The sequence below is a fragment of the Vipera berus genome (genome assembly GCF_964194415.1).
Source record: "Vipera berus genome assembly, chromosome: 1".
Classification (NCBI taxonomy): Eukaryota; Metazoa; Chordata; class Lepidosauria; order Squamata; family Viperidae; genus Vipera; species Vipera berus.
The window spans coordinates 296,023,766-296,043,520 of record NC_138202.1 but is presented as its reverse complement, the minus strand read 5'-3'; the positions used below and the strand labels follow the sequence as shown (position 1 = coordinate 296,043,520).

General features: G+C 43.8%; 1 protein-coding gene across 1 annotated transcript; it reads left to right on the top strand.

The window, feature by feature from the left end:
- The first annotated feature begins 942 nt into the window (after positions 1-942).
- Positions 943-19,522, top strand: DLK2 (delta like non-canonical Notch ligand 2). The gene is made up of 6 exons (XM_081319393.1): positions 943-1,002; positions 7,877-7,978; positions 13,448-13,511; positions 15,118-15,248; positions 17,615-17,759; positions 18,035-19,522. The coding sequence occupies exons 2-6, from the start codon at positions 7,906-7,908 to the stop codon at positions 18,798-18,800; spliced, it is 1,179 nt and encodes a 392-aa protein (XP_081175519.1). The 5' UTR covers positions 943-1,002; positions 7,877-7,905; the 3' UTR covers positions 18,801-19,522.
- The last annotated feature ends 233 nt before the right edge of the window (positions 19,523-19,755 follow it).

Below are 19,755 nucleotides of genomic sequence, written 5' to 3'. Positions count from 1 at the left end.
TGGAAGCCCTGAATTGGAATCGCAGGAGGAGGAACCCCCTCAGCGGGCTAGCTAGAGCAGCGTTTTCCAACCTTAGGAACTTGAAGATGCGTGGACTTCAACTCCCAGAATTCCCCAGCCAGCGTAGCTGGCTGGGGAATTCTGGGAGTTGAAGTCCACGCATCTTCAAGTTCCTAAGGTTGGGAAACGCTGAGCTAGAGCGATGGGGCAATTTGCACGCTGGGAGGAGAACGCGGGAGAAGAACTCCTGGTCTGGCCGGGAGGGGGGGGAGGAGGAGGAGGAGGAGGAGGAGGAGCAGGCGCCAATCCTACTCCGGTTTGGAGAAAGGCGTCTCTCCTCCGCTCCCTCTTCCCCCCCCTCCCTCCCTCCCTCCCCCAGCATAGGCTAAAGGAGTCGCAGGTGAGAGGTGATCGGGCTGGGCGGGAGAGGAAGGTCCGCCTGCACTTCGGGGGCTCCGGGTTTCCTGGCTCCCTCCTCTCGCAGCCGTCGAGCTGCGGGAGGCGGCATGTCCCAGGGAGGGAGCAGGGATGTGTAGCCACACGCAGCCCCTGGCAGCCGGCCTGAGCGCGCACGGCGGCGGCGGCGGCAGCAGCAACAGCGGCAGGGGCTGCCGCAGCAGCAGCAGCAACCGCAGCAGGAGCAACCGGAGGAGCCGGGAGGCTCGCAGGCAGCTTCGCCGCGCCTCCCGAACCCTCCGTGCCCGGGCAGGGCAGGGCATGGCAGCCCCCCTTCGCCGATCCCCGCGCTAGTCCCGAAGCAGGGAGGGAGGCCAAGCAGGCACGCCCCCGGCCCGGACGGGGGTGGTGGTGGTGGTGGTGGTGGTGGAAGAAAGCGAGGAGGAGCCGCCGCGATCGCCGAGGTGAGGAAAAGGGGAAGTTGTTTGTCTGCTTTGGGGCGGGGTTGGGGCATCCGAGAAGGGAGGGATGCGCGCAGGGAAAGGGGAGCCAGGCTGGCCTGGAAGGGATCCGGGGAAATTGGGGAAGAGCTGCCGGGAAAGAAAGGTAGGTCTTGAAATGGGAAGGGAGGATCTCTCGGCGCACGAGGAGGCAGGCGGCGGGGGGGGGGGGAGCGCTGCCGCCAGGGCGAGCTGGCACACCGGGGTCTGCCCTTGCAAATGGAAGCTGGGGCGGTCGGAGAGGGCTCTTTGGGGCGAGGGAGGAGACGGGCGGATGGCGGATGGCGGCGAGCGTCCTCGGCATGTGCGCTGCGGCGGCCGGGCAGGCGCGCTCCTCCCCTCCGCACCTGGAAGGAGCAGAGGTGGCTGTGGCTTTGGGAAGGGTCTGCCGCCCTACCTCGGGGTGGGGCTCTCGGGAAGAGGCTGTCAAAAGAGGCTTGTCTGCCAGGCAGCGGCGGGAGGAGCACGTGGGGCTGCTGGGAGGGCTGCGCAGCGGAGGCTCCCTTTCTGGGCCAGCGGGAATCCGCAGGCGAGCCGAGCGGCTCTAGAAGCCGGGCGGAGAAAAGACGAGGCGATGCGGAGCCGCCGGATGATCGCGGAGGCATCAGGCGGAGGATGTGGCCAGCCGTAGGCAGAGGGCCTTTTTGGGGGGGTGGGGGGACTCTCCGCCGTCTCTGAACGAGGTTATTTATTCATTTCTCTTGCGGCACTCAGAGGTTGAGGCAGAAGGGCGGCATATTGCAGCCCGCCCTCCGAGAAACGGCAGTTTTGAAGAGAAGTCCCTCCGAGCTAACCAACGGAGGCGAGGTCAACTCTGCATATGCCGTGGGGATGGGGAGACCTAGAGGCAGTTGGGGACCGGGATCCTGGTCAAGTTGCCTTTTTCTCCAGTTAAGTTGTAAGCTGCCCAGAGTTGCCTTATGGGCGTGGGCAGCCTAAAAAATGAATAAATTAAGCCATGTTGCTTTTTAGCAGTAGGCTTTAAACAGCAGAACTGTGCATAGGCATGCAGTGTGTAGAAGGACCACCAATTCTACCTAACACGATGTGAAGGACACTCACCTTTCCACATAGGTTTTGTTACTTGGCCAATCTTGCCTTTGTAAAATTTGAATAATGCTTGTTCCTTTCCTGGGGCATGGAATTAGAAACTCAAGATCTAAGAGCCACGTTCTAAAGCAGGAGAAATTTGCTTCCATATTTTTGGATAACATATAGATCTGTTTGTTTTTTTTAAATACACTGGGTGCTAATTTCTTTGATCTATCCTCTTTAGGTTGTCAGTGCATCAACTCTAAAGGATCAGTTGAAAATATTGGAAGCAGAGAAATCAGCATCTTATCTAGTTTCTTGATGAATTCTTGATTCAGTAACTCTGCTGTACATAGTGATGAGTGACCCCCACCATATGATTTCAAACGCTATTGCATAACCTAAAACCCAGAAATGTACATGAGTCTATTTTTCTTTTCGTCCTCCTAGAGGCCTCCAATTCAGCTAATTCAGGGAAGCCATCTAGTTAAATGAAAAGATTTGTTTGGAATCTTATTTGCTGCCTGTGAAAGGAATAGCTTCTTCCCAAATCATTAAACAGAGAGGGTGAAGCGGCAATATCTAGAACACGATATAATATTGAGAAAACTTTAACAATATTTTATTACTTAGAAAAGATGCTACCAGATTCCTTATGATTTTTGATGACCGTGGACTAACACAGCTCTCCTGCAATGAAAGTTGTGAAGATCCTTCAAAGTGGTTCAGGGTACTGAGCTTCTAATACATTTATGGGAGAAAACAATTAGAAAAAATAATAACTGATTTATGATTGCTGGTGACTTAGATCATATCTCTGCTTTGAAGACTTTATTGGGAGTGGAGGGGAGAAATGACCTTTTCAATGACATGTGGCATTCAGCTGGGGTCCTAATAGCTCAAGAGGAATTGGTTACCAACTGTTCATCCTTAATCCATAAATTATTTTATAAGATTCACAGGAATCATTTTGCCCTTCCCTGATATGCAGCAGCTGTTCAGCAGCACAAAACACTACACCACGGCATAATACTTCAGGATAAGAAATGAAAGCCAATCTGCTAGCCAATTGGAACAACAATAGAATTTTAGGGAAATGGTAGAGTTCGGTTACCCACAGCAGAACGTGACCAGAATTCTATGTAGGCTCATAAAAATAACATCCTTTAATAATCAAACATGCATGGAATCTTTATTGTAAACTCACCCCGAATATCTTTTCCACAAGAATACATACAGCTTCATGAGATCAACAATTCTGAGATGGGCGCAATACACTTGTAATTATATTCTTGTCTTTTCATATTTCCTTAAGCTCTATCACCACTACAAAGCAACAATAGTTTTACTTACTGTTTCTGCACTATGGTGACTTGGGGATTGTAGTTTGGGGAAAGTGCTGAGAGAATGTGGGTGTGGGGGGGACTTTGTTTTCTACCCAAAACAAAGGCTCAGCTGGTACTTCCTCTGTTCTGTACACAAAAATTGGACTTGCTGTTGCATTTAATTAATAGCAGCAGTGGTTCAGCATCTTTAATCCCAATGACTGGTGGTTATTTTAAGGGTCACACTTTGGCACATTCTACTCTCTCCACTTCTCTTCCTAGTCCTCAGCATCTATTTCACACCCTTAATGAATAAAGCTATCCCTGCAGCCAGGGCGAATGACATGGCTGCAGGACCCCAGCTCCCCCTACTTCTTCGTGTCCTAAAAACTTATATATTTTTCTTATATCTTTTTCATGAAATAAGGAGTAAAATTAGTTCACTAAATTACCAGGCTTAAAATACTCTTGACCTTGGTTCCCCCAATGCAAAAAAAATAAAAATCTACTTCTGCAACTCTAATTATACTAATATATAATAATAAGTTGGAAGGGACCTTGGAGGTCATCTAGTCCAACCCCCTGCTCAGGCAGGAAACCCTATACCATTTGAGACAAATGGCTGGCCAGTCTCTTCTTAAAAACTTCCAGTGTTGGAGCATTCACCACCTCTGGAGGCAGGTTGTTCCACTGGTTAGTTGTTCTAACTGTCAGGAAGTTTCTCCTTAGTTCTAGGTTGCTTCTCTCCTTGACTAGTTTTCATCCGTTGCTTCTTGTCCTGCTTTCAGGTGCTTTGGAGAATAGCTTGACTCCCTCTTCTTTGTGGCAGCCCCTGAGATATTGGAACACTGCTATCATGTCACCCCTCACCCTTCTCTTCATTAAACTACACATACCCAATTCCAGCAACCGTTCCCTATATGTTTTAGCCTCCAGTCCCCCAATCATCTTTGTTGCTCTTCTCTGTACTCTTTCTAGAGTCTCAACATCTTTTTTACATCGTGGTGACCAAAACTGGATGTAGTATTCCAGGTGTGGCTTTACCAAGGCATTGTAAAGTGGTATTAGTGCTTCACGTGTTCTTGATTCTATCCCTCTGTTAAGGCAGCCTAGCACTGTGTTGGCTTTTTTGGCAGCTGCAGCACATTGCTGGCTCATATTTAAGTGATTGTCCACTAGGACTCCGAGATATCTCTCACAGTTACTACTATTGAGCAAGGTACCACCTATACTATACCTGTGCATTTGATTTTTCCTGCCTAAATGTAGAACCTTACTTTTTTCACAATTGAATTTTATTTTGTTAGATAGTGCCCAGTGTTCGAGTCTGTCCAGATCTTCCTGTATCTTAAGCCTATCTTCTGGAGTATTGGCTATTCCTGCCAGCTTGGTGTCGTCTGCAAATTTGATGAGTTCCCCATCTATCTCCTCATCCAAATCGTTGATGAAGATGTTGAAGAGCACTGGGCCCAGAACAGAGCCCTGGGGCACCCCACTACACACTTCCTTCCATGTAGATGCAGTTCCATTGAGGACCACACGCTGAGTACGGCCTGTCAGCCAGCTACGAATCCATGTGGTGGTGATGCTATCTAACCCACATTTTTCTATCTTATCAAGTAGTAGGTTGTGATCTACTTTATCAAATGTGTTACTGAAGTCCAAGTAAATTATATCTACAGCATTCCTCTGGTCCACTAGTTTTGTCACTTGGTCAAAGAATGCAATAAGATTTGTCTGGCATGATCTGTTTTTGACAAACCCATTTTGGCTTTTAGTGATAACTTTGTTCGCATCAAAGTGTTCGCTGATTTGTTGTTTGATTATCTTTTCCAGAATCTTCCCAGGTATTGAGGTCAGGCTGATAGGTCTGTAGTTTCCTGGATCTATTTTTTTCCCTTTTTTGAAGATGGGAACTACATCAGCTCTCTTCCAGTCCTCTGGTAGTTCCCCAGTGCTCCAGGATCTTTGAAAAATATAGTTCAGTGGTTCTGAGATCACGTCTGCCAGTTCCTTGAGAACTTTGGGGTGTAATCCATCTGGTCCTGGTGATTTGAACTCGTCTAGGCTGGACAGGTGCTCACTTATGTTTCTATTCTGTTTTTTATGGCACTGGTTTTGGTAGGTTGGACTGTTTTTTCCCTTTGTGTAAAGACAGATGCAAAAAACGAGATAAATAGTTCTGCTTTCTCCCTGTTGCTTGTCACCTTCTTGCCACTTTCCCCCACTAATGGACCAATCATTTCCTTAACTTTTTTCTTGTTTCTTATATGTTGAAAGAAGCTTTTTTGTTATTTTTGACTTTAGTTGCAAGCCTTAGTTCATTTTGAGCCTTAGCTTCCCTCACTTCATCTTTGCAGGCACGGGCTGTTTGCTGATATTCTGCCTTAGTTATGTGCCCCTCTTTCCATTCCTTATACTTGTCCTTTTTATCTTTCAGTTTATGAGAGAGTTCTTTATGCAGCCATGCTGGTTTCTTGCTATTCTATCTGCAATTCTTAGCCACCAGACCTTTTATTTTTTTAAAAATTCAGCCTCTGGCTGCAAAAGCTTTGTCTGGCCAAATCTTCTGCCAAAAGGGGGAATAAATGTTAAACCAATAAGTGTATGTGCGTACGTGTGCACAGACGTGCATTATGCATGTGTAAGTGGGTGTGTGTACACATGCAATCTATGAGGTTAGCCTAGAATTTGAAGAAAGGTTAAAATGTTACAACGGGCTATATTCTATTCACTTGTGACCATTCTTTCAGTGATATAGTCTATACTTACTGTATATTGGGGGTGATGGGGGAGAAGAAGAAGGGGCAGGCCATGATGCAAAAAAGGTGTATCTGTCATATGTAGGATGAGTTGTGATCTTGGTGGGAAGGGAGCGGAGGAAGTTGCCCACAGTTACCTTTGCTTTGTAAAAAAAATCCAAACCTAGGCTGAAGTATTTGGGGAGTTATTTGTACAGCTTTGGAGTTTTCCTTGACCCAAAGCAATGATGCAATGTGATCAGGGAGGACCCAGATTGTTGGGGGTCATATAGTGACACTGTAAACCGCTTAGAGAGAGGGCTGTAAATCACTATGAAGCGATATATAAGTCTAAGTGCTAATGCTATTCACACTGTCAAAGAGTAGCTCAGGTCATCTGTATTGCTGGCTCTTCAAGTTTCCCACTCTTGCTGGCATGAATAATGCTATAAAATAGTCACAAGTATGTTGATTGGAGATATTTGGAAGCAAGGGAAAAGCTGGCAGTTAGTAGGAACTTACAGGCATTCTAGAGGGAAGATCTTGGATTCAATTCCTGCCTCTCCAGATAGTGTATCAAAAGATTTATGCTTAATACCCTGGATGTTTGCAAGTTGGAACAGGCTAACATTGCTCATATTGACCAATGTCCCCTAATAAGAGGGATTTCCAATTTTTCACAATAAAAGGGATGCACGTGTAATAAGCAAATCTAATCTTTTTTTTAAAAAAAACAACAACACCATAATATTCCTTCAGATGGGTAGACAGCAGTTGAAAATAACCATTGGTGGTTCTGCTGGAGACATGAAGCAGTGGGAATAGCCATGACTAAACAGCAACATGGTTAAATTCATTCTCCAATTTTAAACCATCCTCCCATTAACTGCCCTTGTGCTGCCGGAGATGGAGCATTGTCAGAATTGCTCAGCAAACAGTTGGAATTATTTCTGAGCAGGGACCAGAAGATTGCACTTTTAATCAGCCAAGTAACCCCATGACCTTTTTTGGGCTTCAGCTTTCCTTCAGCTCTAAATAGGGTAATCTGTTCAGGTAGAGTTTCACTTTGGAACACATGTATAGTGAACAACACCTTCAGAAAAATCGCCGTCTGATCTATGCCCTTGATTTTAAAGAAGGGCTTAGTTTTTCATAGGTCTAGGGCAGGGGTAGGCAACCTCGGCTCTTTATGACTATGCTGGCTCAGAAATTCTGGGAGTTGAAGTCCATGAGTCATAAAAGAGCCAGGGTTGCCTACCCCTGGTCTAGGGCAATGATGGCAAATCTTTTAGATACCGAGTGTCCAAAAACCGCCCCCTGCCCTGCCTGCCTGCCTGCAGGGCCACCCACCGTCACCACAGCCCGCCACAGCCGATTGCCCAAGGAGCCTGCAGCGCCGTGGTGACCACGCCCTCCGCCCACACCCCGCAGTATCATCTGCACATGATGGGGTGTGAGGGCGGAGTCTTGTCCCTGCTGCCTGGCTGCAATGTCCTTGGCTGTGCTGCTCCATGCAGGCCATGCCTGGGGTTGACTCTCCTCCGGGGGGGGCTGCTGGTGAGGAGGGGGCTGCGGGAGAGGCGGGGCTGGGGCAACAGTGAGCGTGCCCACAGAGAGGCTCTGCGTGCTGCCTCACACGTGCCATAGCTTCGCCACCACTGGTCTAGGGGAGTTAATCCCTTCCCAAGTAAATGGGGAGAAAAGCTTGAATGGGTAGTGGGGGGGGATGTGTTCTATTGCTTATGGAGCACAATATGCCAGCTGATTTCGAAGGTTTATCATTTTAACATGTTTAACTTTGTATCCATTCAAGTGTTTGGAATATAAGATAGCCTGATAGTGCTGCAAGGAAGAGGCCTGATTTTGTCTTTGTTTCTTGTAGGTGACTATCTCGGTGGGGCCACCCTGATCATGCTCAGGAGTTTCTGTCTTCAGCTCATGTCCTTGCTTTGGATTCTTGCGGCCCATCACCACTTTACCCAAGGTGAGGATTAACTAAACATTCTCTTGAACTCTCTAAAGTGCCACCAAACAGGGAGAACATTTTATTTTGTCACTGTACATATGATCTTCCTTTATATACTGTAATTCTCTGTGAGTGGTGAGTCTCATTTGAAGAGGGTTCTTTAGGTGCCAAATAAGCACCTTTTCAGGATTTGATTGAGGTCAGGATTCCTTCCCAGCCTCAGAGAAGGCAGCCAAAGAAAAGAGTTTGGACCAGGAGGCAAAGAAGTTCTGAGGACAAGGTGATGGCAAAGAAAACATTATGTCTGTGGAGCTATTCAGATTTGCTTCCCAAATGATGGTATAATACAAAGCTATGCAGTGCATGAAGGTAGCAGGGCAAGTGATCCTCATCTGATATTGGACACTAGTGGCGTTTATGCGCACAGAGATCCCAGTATGAGTTAAGGAAGGAGACTATAATCCATCATAAAAATAATATAAATACAAATTAATCCCATCAGAGAAATTGAAAGATTTTAGAGTGGTAGATGGGCTGCAAGTGAAAATTGCCTTGTTGTTTCTCACAGTAAGTCATAGTAATATTAATAACACATTGATGTGACACTTTTCCAATGGTAAGAAATGTTCACTGCAGAAAAATTACAATGGCGTTGGAAAACAAAAAGTTATTCCTGGGAGATTTTCCTAGGTCTCACAGGAGATGTTGTTTTCCCTTTGAATAAATCCATTACAGCCCTAATACACCACAGGAAACTCTTTCTTCCCTCCAAAATTCTCCACCTGAATCTTTTCACATAAAGGGAGAAAATAGCTGGAGGGTGTTTTAGAGTGGAAATTCTTACTTACTTTAGCCTTGCACTGTGATGTATCCCTGCTTGCATCTGGAATGAGTTTGGATTGAAAATATGGAAGTAATGTTTAAATCGAATTGGCTGACATTCAGGATGTCTGTTCTGTACTGTGCCGGCTGTCCTGCATCTGAACTTTACCTCACTGCATTTTAAGTTTTTATGTAAGCAGTGACACCTACTGGACATTCGGTGGATGGCCTTACAATATTCCTGAGGACCAGAAATAATAATGAATGGAAAAACAGAGGCTACATTATTATTTAGTAAATATTCAGGCTGCTCATCTCATATACGTGAACTCTGGATGTCATGTATTAAATTAACATAAAATAAAAGTTAAAAAGCCAACATAGTTAAAAACAACAAAAAATAACATGAAATACTTGAACTCTGCTATAAGAACAGGAAAAAAAAATCCTACCTGGACTGTGGTATTCTCATCTGAAAGTTTTGATGTTCTTGTTTACCTTGTCCCCTGCAACATTTTCATACCTTAACTTATTCTTGTTAAAATTACATTTTGGTCTAGCAAGGAAGTTGCTATTTGCAACTGATATACCATCTTCAACTGGGAGAAAACCTCAGTTTTAATGCAGGAAATGACAATCAGAGGAAGGATTAATTAACTCTTTTCCTCCATCTCAATCTACTACTTCCCTGAACAGAATCAGATTTCCATATTAAAGTATCCTATTGTTATCATTACATCACACCTGATTTAGTTTTCCTTACATTGTCTTAGCTTCCTCCTTATGGAAACCATAGTATATCCAAGAGATACTGTCAGGACCCACCCCAAACCACGTCTTAGGAAGACAAAACTCTTGGAGCCAATTCTAGTCCAAAAAGAAATCTTTACTATGACATGCTTGGCTGTGGGAATACAAAACAGGATCTAATATTGTTCTACAAATTGAAACCTTATAAAGAGTTCCCTGTTCAAACCCCGCCTCCCTAACCCCATTTGGTCAGCCCCCCCATCATTTACCTGTGTCATCTCTTTCATGGGAAAAGGAACTTTGGATTTTATGGTTATTGCTCTTTTCCTTCAAAAGGAGACACAAGCCAGATGCCTCCTATCCTAGCCCTCCCTTTTGTTCCCCCAGTTCAAAAGGCTTCTCTGAATCTTTGAAATGCCTAAGGCAGGCTGAGTCCACATTCGTTCCTTCCTCCTCGGGAGATGGCAGAATCCATGGAATAATGTTTTAAACATACATTTATGAATATGATATAAATGGATTCTGACAGATACATAACAATAAATGACCCCCCACACACACTGAAAGAGAAGCCAGAGTAGCTTTGTGCACAAGAAGCTAGGATGGGAAGAAGTAATGGTAGGAGATTGAAAGGTGGCACCAGTGGGTGGCTCAATTACAACCTTGGAGATACTTAGATAATTAAAAAGAAATCCAGACCTTGGAACACTTCTAATTCTCAAATGATGGGGCACAGAACTGGAAATATTAGTGGCCTCAGCATGAAGATGGAAGAATCCATTCCAGTTTCTAGACCAGGGGTGTCAAACTCAATTTCATTGAGGGCCGGCATCAGCATTGTGGTTGCCCTCAGGGGGCTGGGTGGGCATGGCCAGGGTGGGTGTCGCCTACTGGGTGGGCGTGGCTAGAGTGTGTATGGCCTACTGGGTGGGCGTGGCCAGCTCTACATCGTTCGCATCCAGGGTGCCTATGGGGGCCTGGGCAGGAGTGGGACAGATCTGAGGGTCTCTGGCAGAAGGAGGGTCTCTGGGCCAGGGCCAAGGCAGTGGGGGCCGTTCCCTCACTGTTTCCAGGATGGCTTTGCGGGCCGCATGAAACCACTTCACGGGCCGGATCCGGGCCCCGGGCCTTGTGTTTGACATGTCTGTTCTAGACTATTCCTCAGTTTTAGTCGATGTAGTTATACTGAGCAATAGCCATTCGTGCTAGATAGTGCTTCTTTTCTTTCTCTATTAGCACCTATTAGTGCTGAGGCCTCTAATAGGTTTTGAATCCTGGGTGCACACTTTACATTGAACCATAATGTGGTTTTCTTGTTTGATATGGGAACCCAACTGTTTGAAGCTATTCTGCAAATCATGATTAAACAAAGAGTGTGGGAACTTAGGTAAAGTCTCATAATCACTTTATTTTAAATATAGTAATAAGTCTTGTGTCATCTCTTGTACGTTGCAACTCCTAGACAGGTATCACCTCCACCACCAGCAGCTGCTATTGTGGACCCCAATCTTACTGGCTGCCTTTGGGTGACTGTTCTTATATTGGTACAGTCGTTCTGATTTTAACCGGAAATTGGTTGGATAAAATTATGGGACCTTGGAAGTCTTCTGATCCAACCACCTGCTCAGGCAGGAAACCCTATACCATTTTAGACAAATGGTTGTCCAATATTTTCTTAAAAACTTCCATTGTTGGAGCACCTGCAACTTTTGGAGGCAGGTTGTTCTACTGATTAATTGTTCCATCAGAAAATTTCTCCTTAGTTCTAGATTGGTTCTCTCCTCAATTCATTTCCATCCCTTGCTTCTTGTCCTGCCTTCAGGTGCTTTGGAGAATAGGTTGACCCTTTCTTTGTGAAGAGGGTGTGAAGAGGGTATCCTTTCTCCGAAATGTGCCCTCCCAGGTTTCAGGTGTATCACCCACTCTGGAATAGGAATGGGGATGGCTGTTGTTATCAGATAGTCTTTGGGGGCCTTTTATGGCTATGTCCTTTACATAATTGGATGCAAGACCTTCTCTGTGAAATTACTTATGGGGAACAGCTGAATTGCTCATTAACTATCTTCCTCTCTATACTGTAACAACATTCTTTCCTAAACCCCTGGATTCTGTTACGAAGTTGGCAATGGAGTTCCCCAGAATTATGGTTCTGGGAAACTTCATCTTGCCTTCATTGGGCCTGGAGTCTTAGGTAGTTCTAGAGTCATGCCCACCATGACAACCATGAGCCTGGTCCAACCTATTCAGGGCCTGACTCACATGGAGAATCACACATTGGATTTGTTTTTTGTTTTAAGGCAGTGTAATTGTGATTTTGGGTTTGCAGGATGATAACATAAATCCCTTACCATGGCCCTAGAGTTATTCGCAGCAACCTTTCCATGCAGAGAGCTAGAGCCTCTTGATCAGCCCACCTTAATAACTGAGGGACCCAATACAATTTCAGAAGGAGTTTGCCGTTTTCCCCAAAGCACTGGCACACAATCCAGTGGAGGTCTTTGCTGCAGTTTGGAATGAGCACATGGCAGGGGCCTAGATTGGATTATTCTAATGAGGATTCTATAGTCACAGGGCTTGTAGAGTTTGTGGTTTTAGGGTTGTGAGTGAGGGAGTGGAACAAGCGTTGCCTTGTGCACTTTGGTGAAGGATGAAGAGCAAAGTCGACTGAATTCAGGGAAACCCCACTATGGAAGTTCTCTGGAGGGCTTGAGATAAAAATGGCAGAACCATGTTGGCCCACTTGGATCTTTTGGTAACACTGACTATGGTATCTTTCTAGACCAGCTTTGGAGAATGGGAGATGTTGTTCTGTAGTGGTTCTTCTTCCTATTCAGCTGGTTCCAGTCAGTATTAGTGATGGGGGAATAGAAGCTCAGTTCTAGGTTTCTGAAATGTGAAACTTGATCTTCTTTGTCATCTGCATTACACCAGTGAGTGAGATCATTTGAAAGCATGAGATATGGCATTATTGGTGTTGATGATACCCAGTTATATATTTCCACTTTGGCCCCAAAAGATGATGCTGTTGGAGTGCGGCCCCAGTCCTTGGAGACTGTGAATGTCTGGATGGGGGGAAAAGTTCAGATCTGTTCTCTATGAGCCAGAATGCAGGACAGAGAATAAGGAACAGAACAAGGAAAGTTACAGAAAGGCAGCCAAACAGTAAGAAAATACTTTATACTGTAAGAACAGTTCAATGGTGGAACCAATTATCAAAGTGATAGTGGGGCTCCCCCTCATTAGTTGAACAGCTGGACAAGCTGAATAATTTTTATTTGAATACCTAAATGTCCTTTCATGTATATGATTCTGCAGACTTAAACTTTCAGGGAAAATGTTTAGACTGATATGATAAATGCACAAGACCTACATAGTAAAAGAATAAATGAAGATGGTCTGATACAGTGGAAGATACAGAGAGAGATACACAGAATTTGAAAAAAATATACATGCCTGAGATGAAAATGAATTTTCACTATCTTAGTTCCAACTTAGTATTTCTAGGGAGAATAGGACTTTGTCAAAGCTTCTGTCTTTAAGTGAGAAAGAAAAAGAGAAGACCATATGTAAAAGAATAAATGTGTAGTTATTCCACAGAAGTGAGTGGAGAATCTCAAGTAAACTGGTGCTACTTTTATGGATTGTAATATTTTATTTATATTTTATTCATTTTATTTTTTTTATTATTAACTTCTACGCCACCCATCTCGCTGAGGTGACTCTAGGTGGCATAGAAGTTTAATATTCATGAAGAATCTTGGACTGGGATCCCAGTTTTTTTTTCTGATTTGACCAATCTGTATTAAGAAGGATCCTTACTATTATGCCAGTCTTACACTTTCATCATAATGTAGTTAGCCATTGCATTCTTGGCTTTGTTGTACATAAAGTTCTATGCTCTTTTCTAAGTTGCAGGTGATGACTGCAGTGACCACTGTAATTTGGCCCACGGGAGCTGTGAAAAGGATGGCAAATGCAGGTAAACAATTATTTGATGCAAGTATAGCCTTTCGATACACAGCCTTCCATTCTGTCTGCCGCTGCTTCAGTTTGGCGGGTCAAATCCCGAGTGCCGCGTAACAGAGTGAGCGCCTGTTACTCGTCCCAGCTTCTGCCAACCTAGCAGTTCGAAAGCACGTAAAAATGCAAGTAGAAAAATAGGGACCACTACGGTGGGAAGGTAACAGCGTTCCGTGCGCCTTTGGCGTCTAGTCATGCCGGCCACATGACCACGGAGACGTCTTCGGACAAGCGCTGGCTCTTCGGCTTTGAAACGGAGATGAGCACCGGCCCCTAGAGTCGGAAACGACTAGCACACATGTGCGGGGGAACCTTTACCTTTACCTTTAACAATGCATATGACAGTCACAAGAAGGCTTGTCTTTCTGTGATTCTGTCACAGAAGCCAAAGAGGCTCAGACACCCAAAGAAATGCTTTATTTCAGTAAAATGAGAAAGGTTTAGCTTAATTACTTATAGCACGATATTCTTATATAACGAAGAAGGGCCTATGGAGCTGACATCCGCTGTGGGTTCTTGAACAGGAGAACTCTGGACATAAGAAATATTTGCATTATATTTAATGTTGTACTATTTTGAAAGATGGTTTTTATGTGTTATGACATGCACTGTCAAGGGTCACTTGTTGAGATGGGTAGCTATAGAAATTAGATAGATGATAGATAGATAGATAGATAGATAGATAGATAGATAGATAGATAGATAGATAGATAGATAGATCTTTGATGAAAGTGTAATGATTAGCAACTAAAACGGAATTAGACAGCAGTGGTTTTGAAGAGGTATGGTAAAAAGCATCAGTGGCTGGGTGATCCTGAGATGTACCAGACAATTTGATATACTATTGGGATATTGGTTTGATAATTCTTCAAATGGAATTTATTTTTTTATTTATTTATTTTAATTCCATTTATATCCCGCCCTTCTCCGAAGACTCAGGGCGGCTTACAAGCTTAGCAATAGCCTTCATTCTATGTATATGCCTGCTTATTAGGGCTTTCACCCCCCCCCCCCAAGTGGCATTATTACAAAGTCAGCTTAATTGCCCCCAACAATCTGGGTCCTCATTTTACCTACCTCGGAAGGATGGAAGGCTGAGTCAACCTTGAGCCTGGTGGGATGCGAACCTGCACTGATTGCAGGCAGCTGGTCTTACTTAAGGAGGCATTAGCCCACTGCTCCACCAAGGCATATTCTTGAGAAATAGGTTGAAGACAAATAGGAAGAGGCACTGGGAAAACGTTTTTGAATGAAAAGAGATTGCTTCTCTGAGACAGAAGTTAGATGGAAGATAAGAAGTTCTACTAACCAAAGCTAGAGAAAAAATCTGTGTCAGAGACAGAATGCCAGTTCAGTATCTTTAATCTTTATTTATCTCAAAGTAGATAGTAAGGTGAAGAAATAGCCGTTGTGCACACATATCAAATACACATTATGGATTACACACAGAATTGTGAAAGTTTTAGGTTGCAATGCTTAGTATGGAGGGGGGGGAGAAATTCTTTCACTAATATAAGTTATATTGGAATTTTGTCTGCTCATCCAGACCTTGCATTCTTTTGCAGATGTGATCCCGGTTGGGAGGGAAAATATTGTGAACACTGTGTGAGAATGCCTGGCTGTGGCCATGGGACATGCCACCAGCCCTGGCAATGCATTTGCCAAAGTGGCTGGGCTGGCAAGTTCTGTGACAAAGGTAGGTTGCTCCAATTGAAGCAGGATGGAAAAATCTTAAATAAAATCTGGACAATGGAGATACACAGTATTAGAAGTAGATATTCTTACATAATGCTGCTTTACACTGAAATATATACTTGTGGTTTCCCTGGGTTCCTTATGGGATATTCTCAAATGTACTTGGAGATTCTAGAGATTAATTTGAAGAGTTCTGTGTGCAAAGCATGCTAGACTATGGAGTTACTTCTTCCAAGTTGCCAGGCTTGACATGAGATCTGGGAATAAATTTCTTTCCAGAAGCTTGACCCCACACTTGGTAGGCAAACTCCAAAAATTTCAAGGACATGGCACAGCAAGATATGTAGCTTTTACTGTGGTACAAAAGAAGTCGTATATACTGTAGGTAGTCCTCGACATACAAGAGTTCATTTAGTGACCATTTGAAGTTACAACAGCACTGGAAAAAGTGACTTATAAACTTTTTTTACACTTATGACTGTTGCAGCATCCACATGGTCATGTGATTTACATTTGGATGCCTGACAACTGGTTCATATTTATGACAATTGCTGTGTCCCGAGGTCATGAGATTGTCTTTTGCAACCTTCTGACAAGCAAAGTCAATGGGGAAGCCAGACTCACTTAACAACCATGTTACTAACTTAACAACTGCAGTGATTCACTTAACAAATGTGGCAAGAAGAGTTGTAAAATGGGGCAAAACTCACTTAACAAATTTCTTAGCAATATAAATTCTGGACTCAGTTGTGGTTGTAAATTGAGGACTACCTATACATGTGAGCCAATCCCAAGGCAAGCTGACTGAGGAATTCTGGGAGTTGAAGTCCACAAGTCGTAAAAGGGCCAAGTTTGAAGACCCCTGGTGTAAGCCCTAGGCATTTTCTCCTGTATTTTAAACTTCAGGTTAGGATTTTTAGGCCATTTATTTCCCAGCCTTGAAAACTGACATCTGTATTTTGTCTGGCTTTAGCTTTAAAACAACAATAGCAGTTCAGCCTAATCTCAGTAATCATATAGCCTGGTTGGCTGTCTTTTCTTGTCTTTGGAAGGGTGTTTTTAAAGAAGACAACAGTTGCTAGAGTTCTTGATCCTCTTCCTTTCAAACTGGACTTATCTATACAAGCCTCAGTAGGAGTAAGTGCCTCCTTGTCAGGCTGGGTAAAGACAATGATAATGTACTTCTGAAAAAAAGCCATTTTTAATTTTAGCAGTTTCAGTATAAGTGGGGTCATTCAACAAAAGTGGCTTTTGTTGAATATTGCTGCCACTTCATTCCATTCCTTGCAAGGTTTCCCTTCGACACACTGTTGGGTCAACAATCTTCACCCTTTGAACATTTCACCCTGTTTGGGAGGGACATTCTCACATTCTGAGAATGTGTAAAGCATGAATAAAGCATGTATCTAAACTCAGCTATATTAACATGTTACGTTAGTTTGTTGTTGTGTGAGTGGGTTTCAGGTATTTTAAGAGGAAAATCAAAAAGTAGCTTCTTGGCATGAAGAAGGAAGCGACAAATCCAAACAAATTGTTTTAGAAAAATACGTTCTATGTTTTCCCTTTTGATTGGTCTACTAACTGCTCAGTTCTATACTTTCCTCCTCCTGGATTGTCACTTTGTTTCAGATACTAAGTCTATGCTACTGAGTTATGGTGAGCTTGCTTTTTATCACTACTTAATGGCTGAGTTTACCATCTTTTTCTTGAGATCAAGTTGATTAAAAGGAAGCTTCCACCCATAGGTCAAGTCAAATTACAAGTAGTCCTCGACTTATCGACAACCGTTTGTTTAGTGACCATTCAAAGTTACAACAGCATTGAAAAATGTGACATGACTTTATAACCATTGCAGTATCCCCATGGTCACGTGATCAAAATTTGGATGCTTGGCAATTGGCTTACATTTATGAAAGTTGCAATGGCCTGGGATCATGTGAGTCCCTTTCATGATCTTCTGACAAGGAAAGTCAACAGGGAAGCCAGATTCATTTAACAACTGTATTACTAACTTAATAACTGCAGTAATTCACTTAACAGCTGTGGCAAGAAAGGTCATAAAATGGGGCAAAACTCACTTAACAACTGTCTCATTTAGCAACAGAAATTTTGGACTCAAGTATGGTCAAGGACTATCTGTAGACACCTCCTGGTCAAACAACTGTAACTGTTACGAAGTGCCTCCCTATAGACATCTATGGGATCTGCATCCTTTTTTTGTATTTTTAAAAATTCTATTTCATGATTGTAACATAAAAAGTATATTAATGGGTTGTCGTTTTTTTAAGGTGGGACTTAAAACTGGCACGAGGAAATCAAGGCCAGAAATCTTTTAACCCGCCTTTTATTTTTATTTGATTATTTCAGATGTTCACGTCTGCGAGCATCAGTCGCCGTGCAAAAATGGAGCTGAATGTGTTTATGATCGTGATGGAGAATATTCCTGTCAGTGCCTTGAAGGATTCCATGGAAAGGACTGCGAGCTGAAGTCAGGGCCATGTGAGAAAGCAGGGTGAGGAGTCCTTGTAAAAACAGATGGTAATAGCAGAAGGATAATACAAGGCCAGAACTCCTCTGCTTTGGTCGCAATGAATTTTACATCTTAAGGAAAATCCCACGTAAATGAAAACAAGTGCATTGTAACCTTTGGGCAAAGATTGACTGAAGTTTTGGTTTTACAAAAAGGAAATTAAAACTTCCAGCTTTTGTAATGGACCTTATGGGGTTGTGGTTCTCTAATAAAAACAGCATGATGGGTCTTAATTTTCCCCTGGTTTGTCTTTTCAGATTTCCATGCAAAAATGGTGCATCGTGCCACGATAATAATGGCTTTGCTTCCAATTACACCTGCAAGTGCCTGGCTGGATTCACTGGTACACATTGCGAGACTGATGTCGATGACTGCCTCATGCGTCCCTGTGCCAATGGCGCCACCTGCCTCGATGGCATTAATCGCTTCTCCTGTCAGTGCCAGGATGGCTTTGAAGGACGTTTCTGCACTGTCAACATTGATGATTGTGTCAGCCAACCATGCAAGAATGGGGCTAAGTGTTATGATCGTATCAACGATTTTGATTGCTTGTGTCCTGAGGGCTTTGCTGGGAAAACATGTGAGCTCCTAGCTCCCGAGGCAACCTGGATCACTATATCCCAGCCTGATGCCAAGGACCACAACAGGGCTCTGGGAAGCACAACCAGCGGTTACTCTTGGATGACCCAGTCTGAGCCAGCCAAGGTTATAGTTACTGGAAAGCGGATCACTAACTACAGCGAGAAATCAAATGATGGCGGGCTGTTAATCTCTGTGAAAGAGGTGGTGACTCAGCAAGACTCAGGACTGAGTCAGTCACAGCTCATTTTAGTGCTTGTATTTGGGGGAATTACTATTGTGTTGGTCTTAGTGACCGTGTTGTTGCTGCTGAAGAATTGGCAGAGGGGGCGCCAGAGAAGTCAGAGCCCCTCCCAAACTGCAAGGAAACTTCAGGACCAAGAATGTCAAGTGGGGATGTTAAGTACAATCTTGATAGAACCCAGGAAAACAACAGAGCTGTAAGGAGCCAGAATCAGAGCCTGGTTGATCTAGAAACGCCCATCCTTCCAGCCATGTCTTGGGTCAGTTCTGGCTGCTTATCTTCAGAGTGCTGAGGGCTCTGATGGAACTGAAGGCTGTGAATTGGCATGAAGGAAAGTGTCCACAAGGCAGTAAATCCTGCTTTTAGAAAAGAATTCTTGAATGTGTGCAGTGAATCCACTGGCATGTTGACTTCAACTCATCAAGGCAGCCAAGGAAACACTGGGCTAGAATAACCCTCCTTTTGAAAACAGCAAGTGGATCAGAAGGTTGTTCTCCGACATGCTTTCTGCATTGTGTAATGGCACCATAGGTGCCAAGAAAGTTTATAGGAGCTGTAACTTTGTTAGGCCTTCAGGCATCTGGTAACTCTTGGTTAGAGTCTTTGCAGGTTTCATATGGCCTACTCTGAGAGTTTAGAAACTGCTGTGGATATGCCCTGGCTCTAGAATGCTGGTACAAACAATATTGAATTTTTCTACCAGAGGCCATTCTGTGTTTCCAATGACAATATTTTCCCAAGGGCCTCGTAATGCCATGAGACAATTTGCTGATCATTTTTATTACGTCTCCCTTCTCTTCTATCTCATTTTCTTTTTTGTTTGTTTGTTTGTTTAGTTGCAAATGAAAGACAGATTCTGTATTACACCAAATCATCTCAGGAGCTTTGTTAATGCTTAATTTTATATTACGTCATTCACCAATCCAGCAACACATTTCCTCACCTGTGGTGTCAAACGGGAGCAAAAACAGAAACCAGTGTCCATTCTTTGCCTTGGATATCTGGTTTGAGCCTTCACACTTGCCAGAAAGAAGATAGACATCTGTGAAATTGGAAGTAGAGCTCTATTCTAGTTCCAATTCCAAGGAACAAGTTCTTGAGAGAAAGAACATAGGAGTGATATCAAAATAATTATATTGTTGGAGGATTCCACAT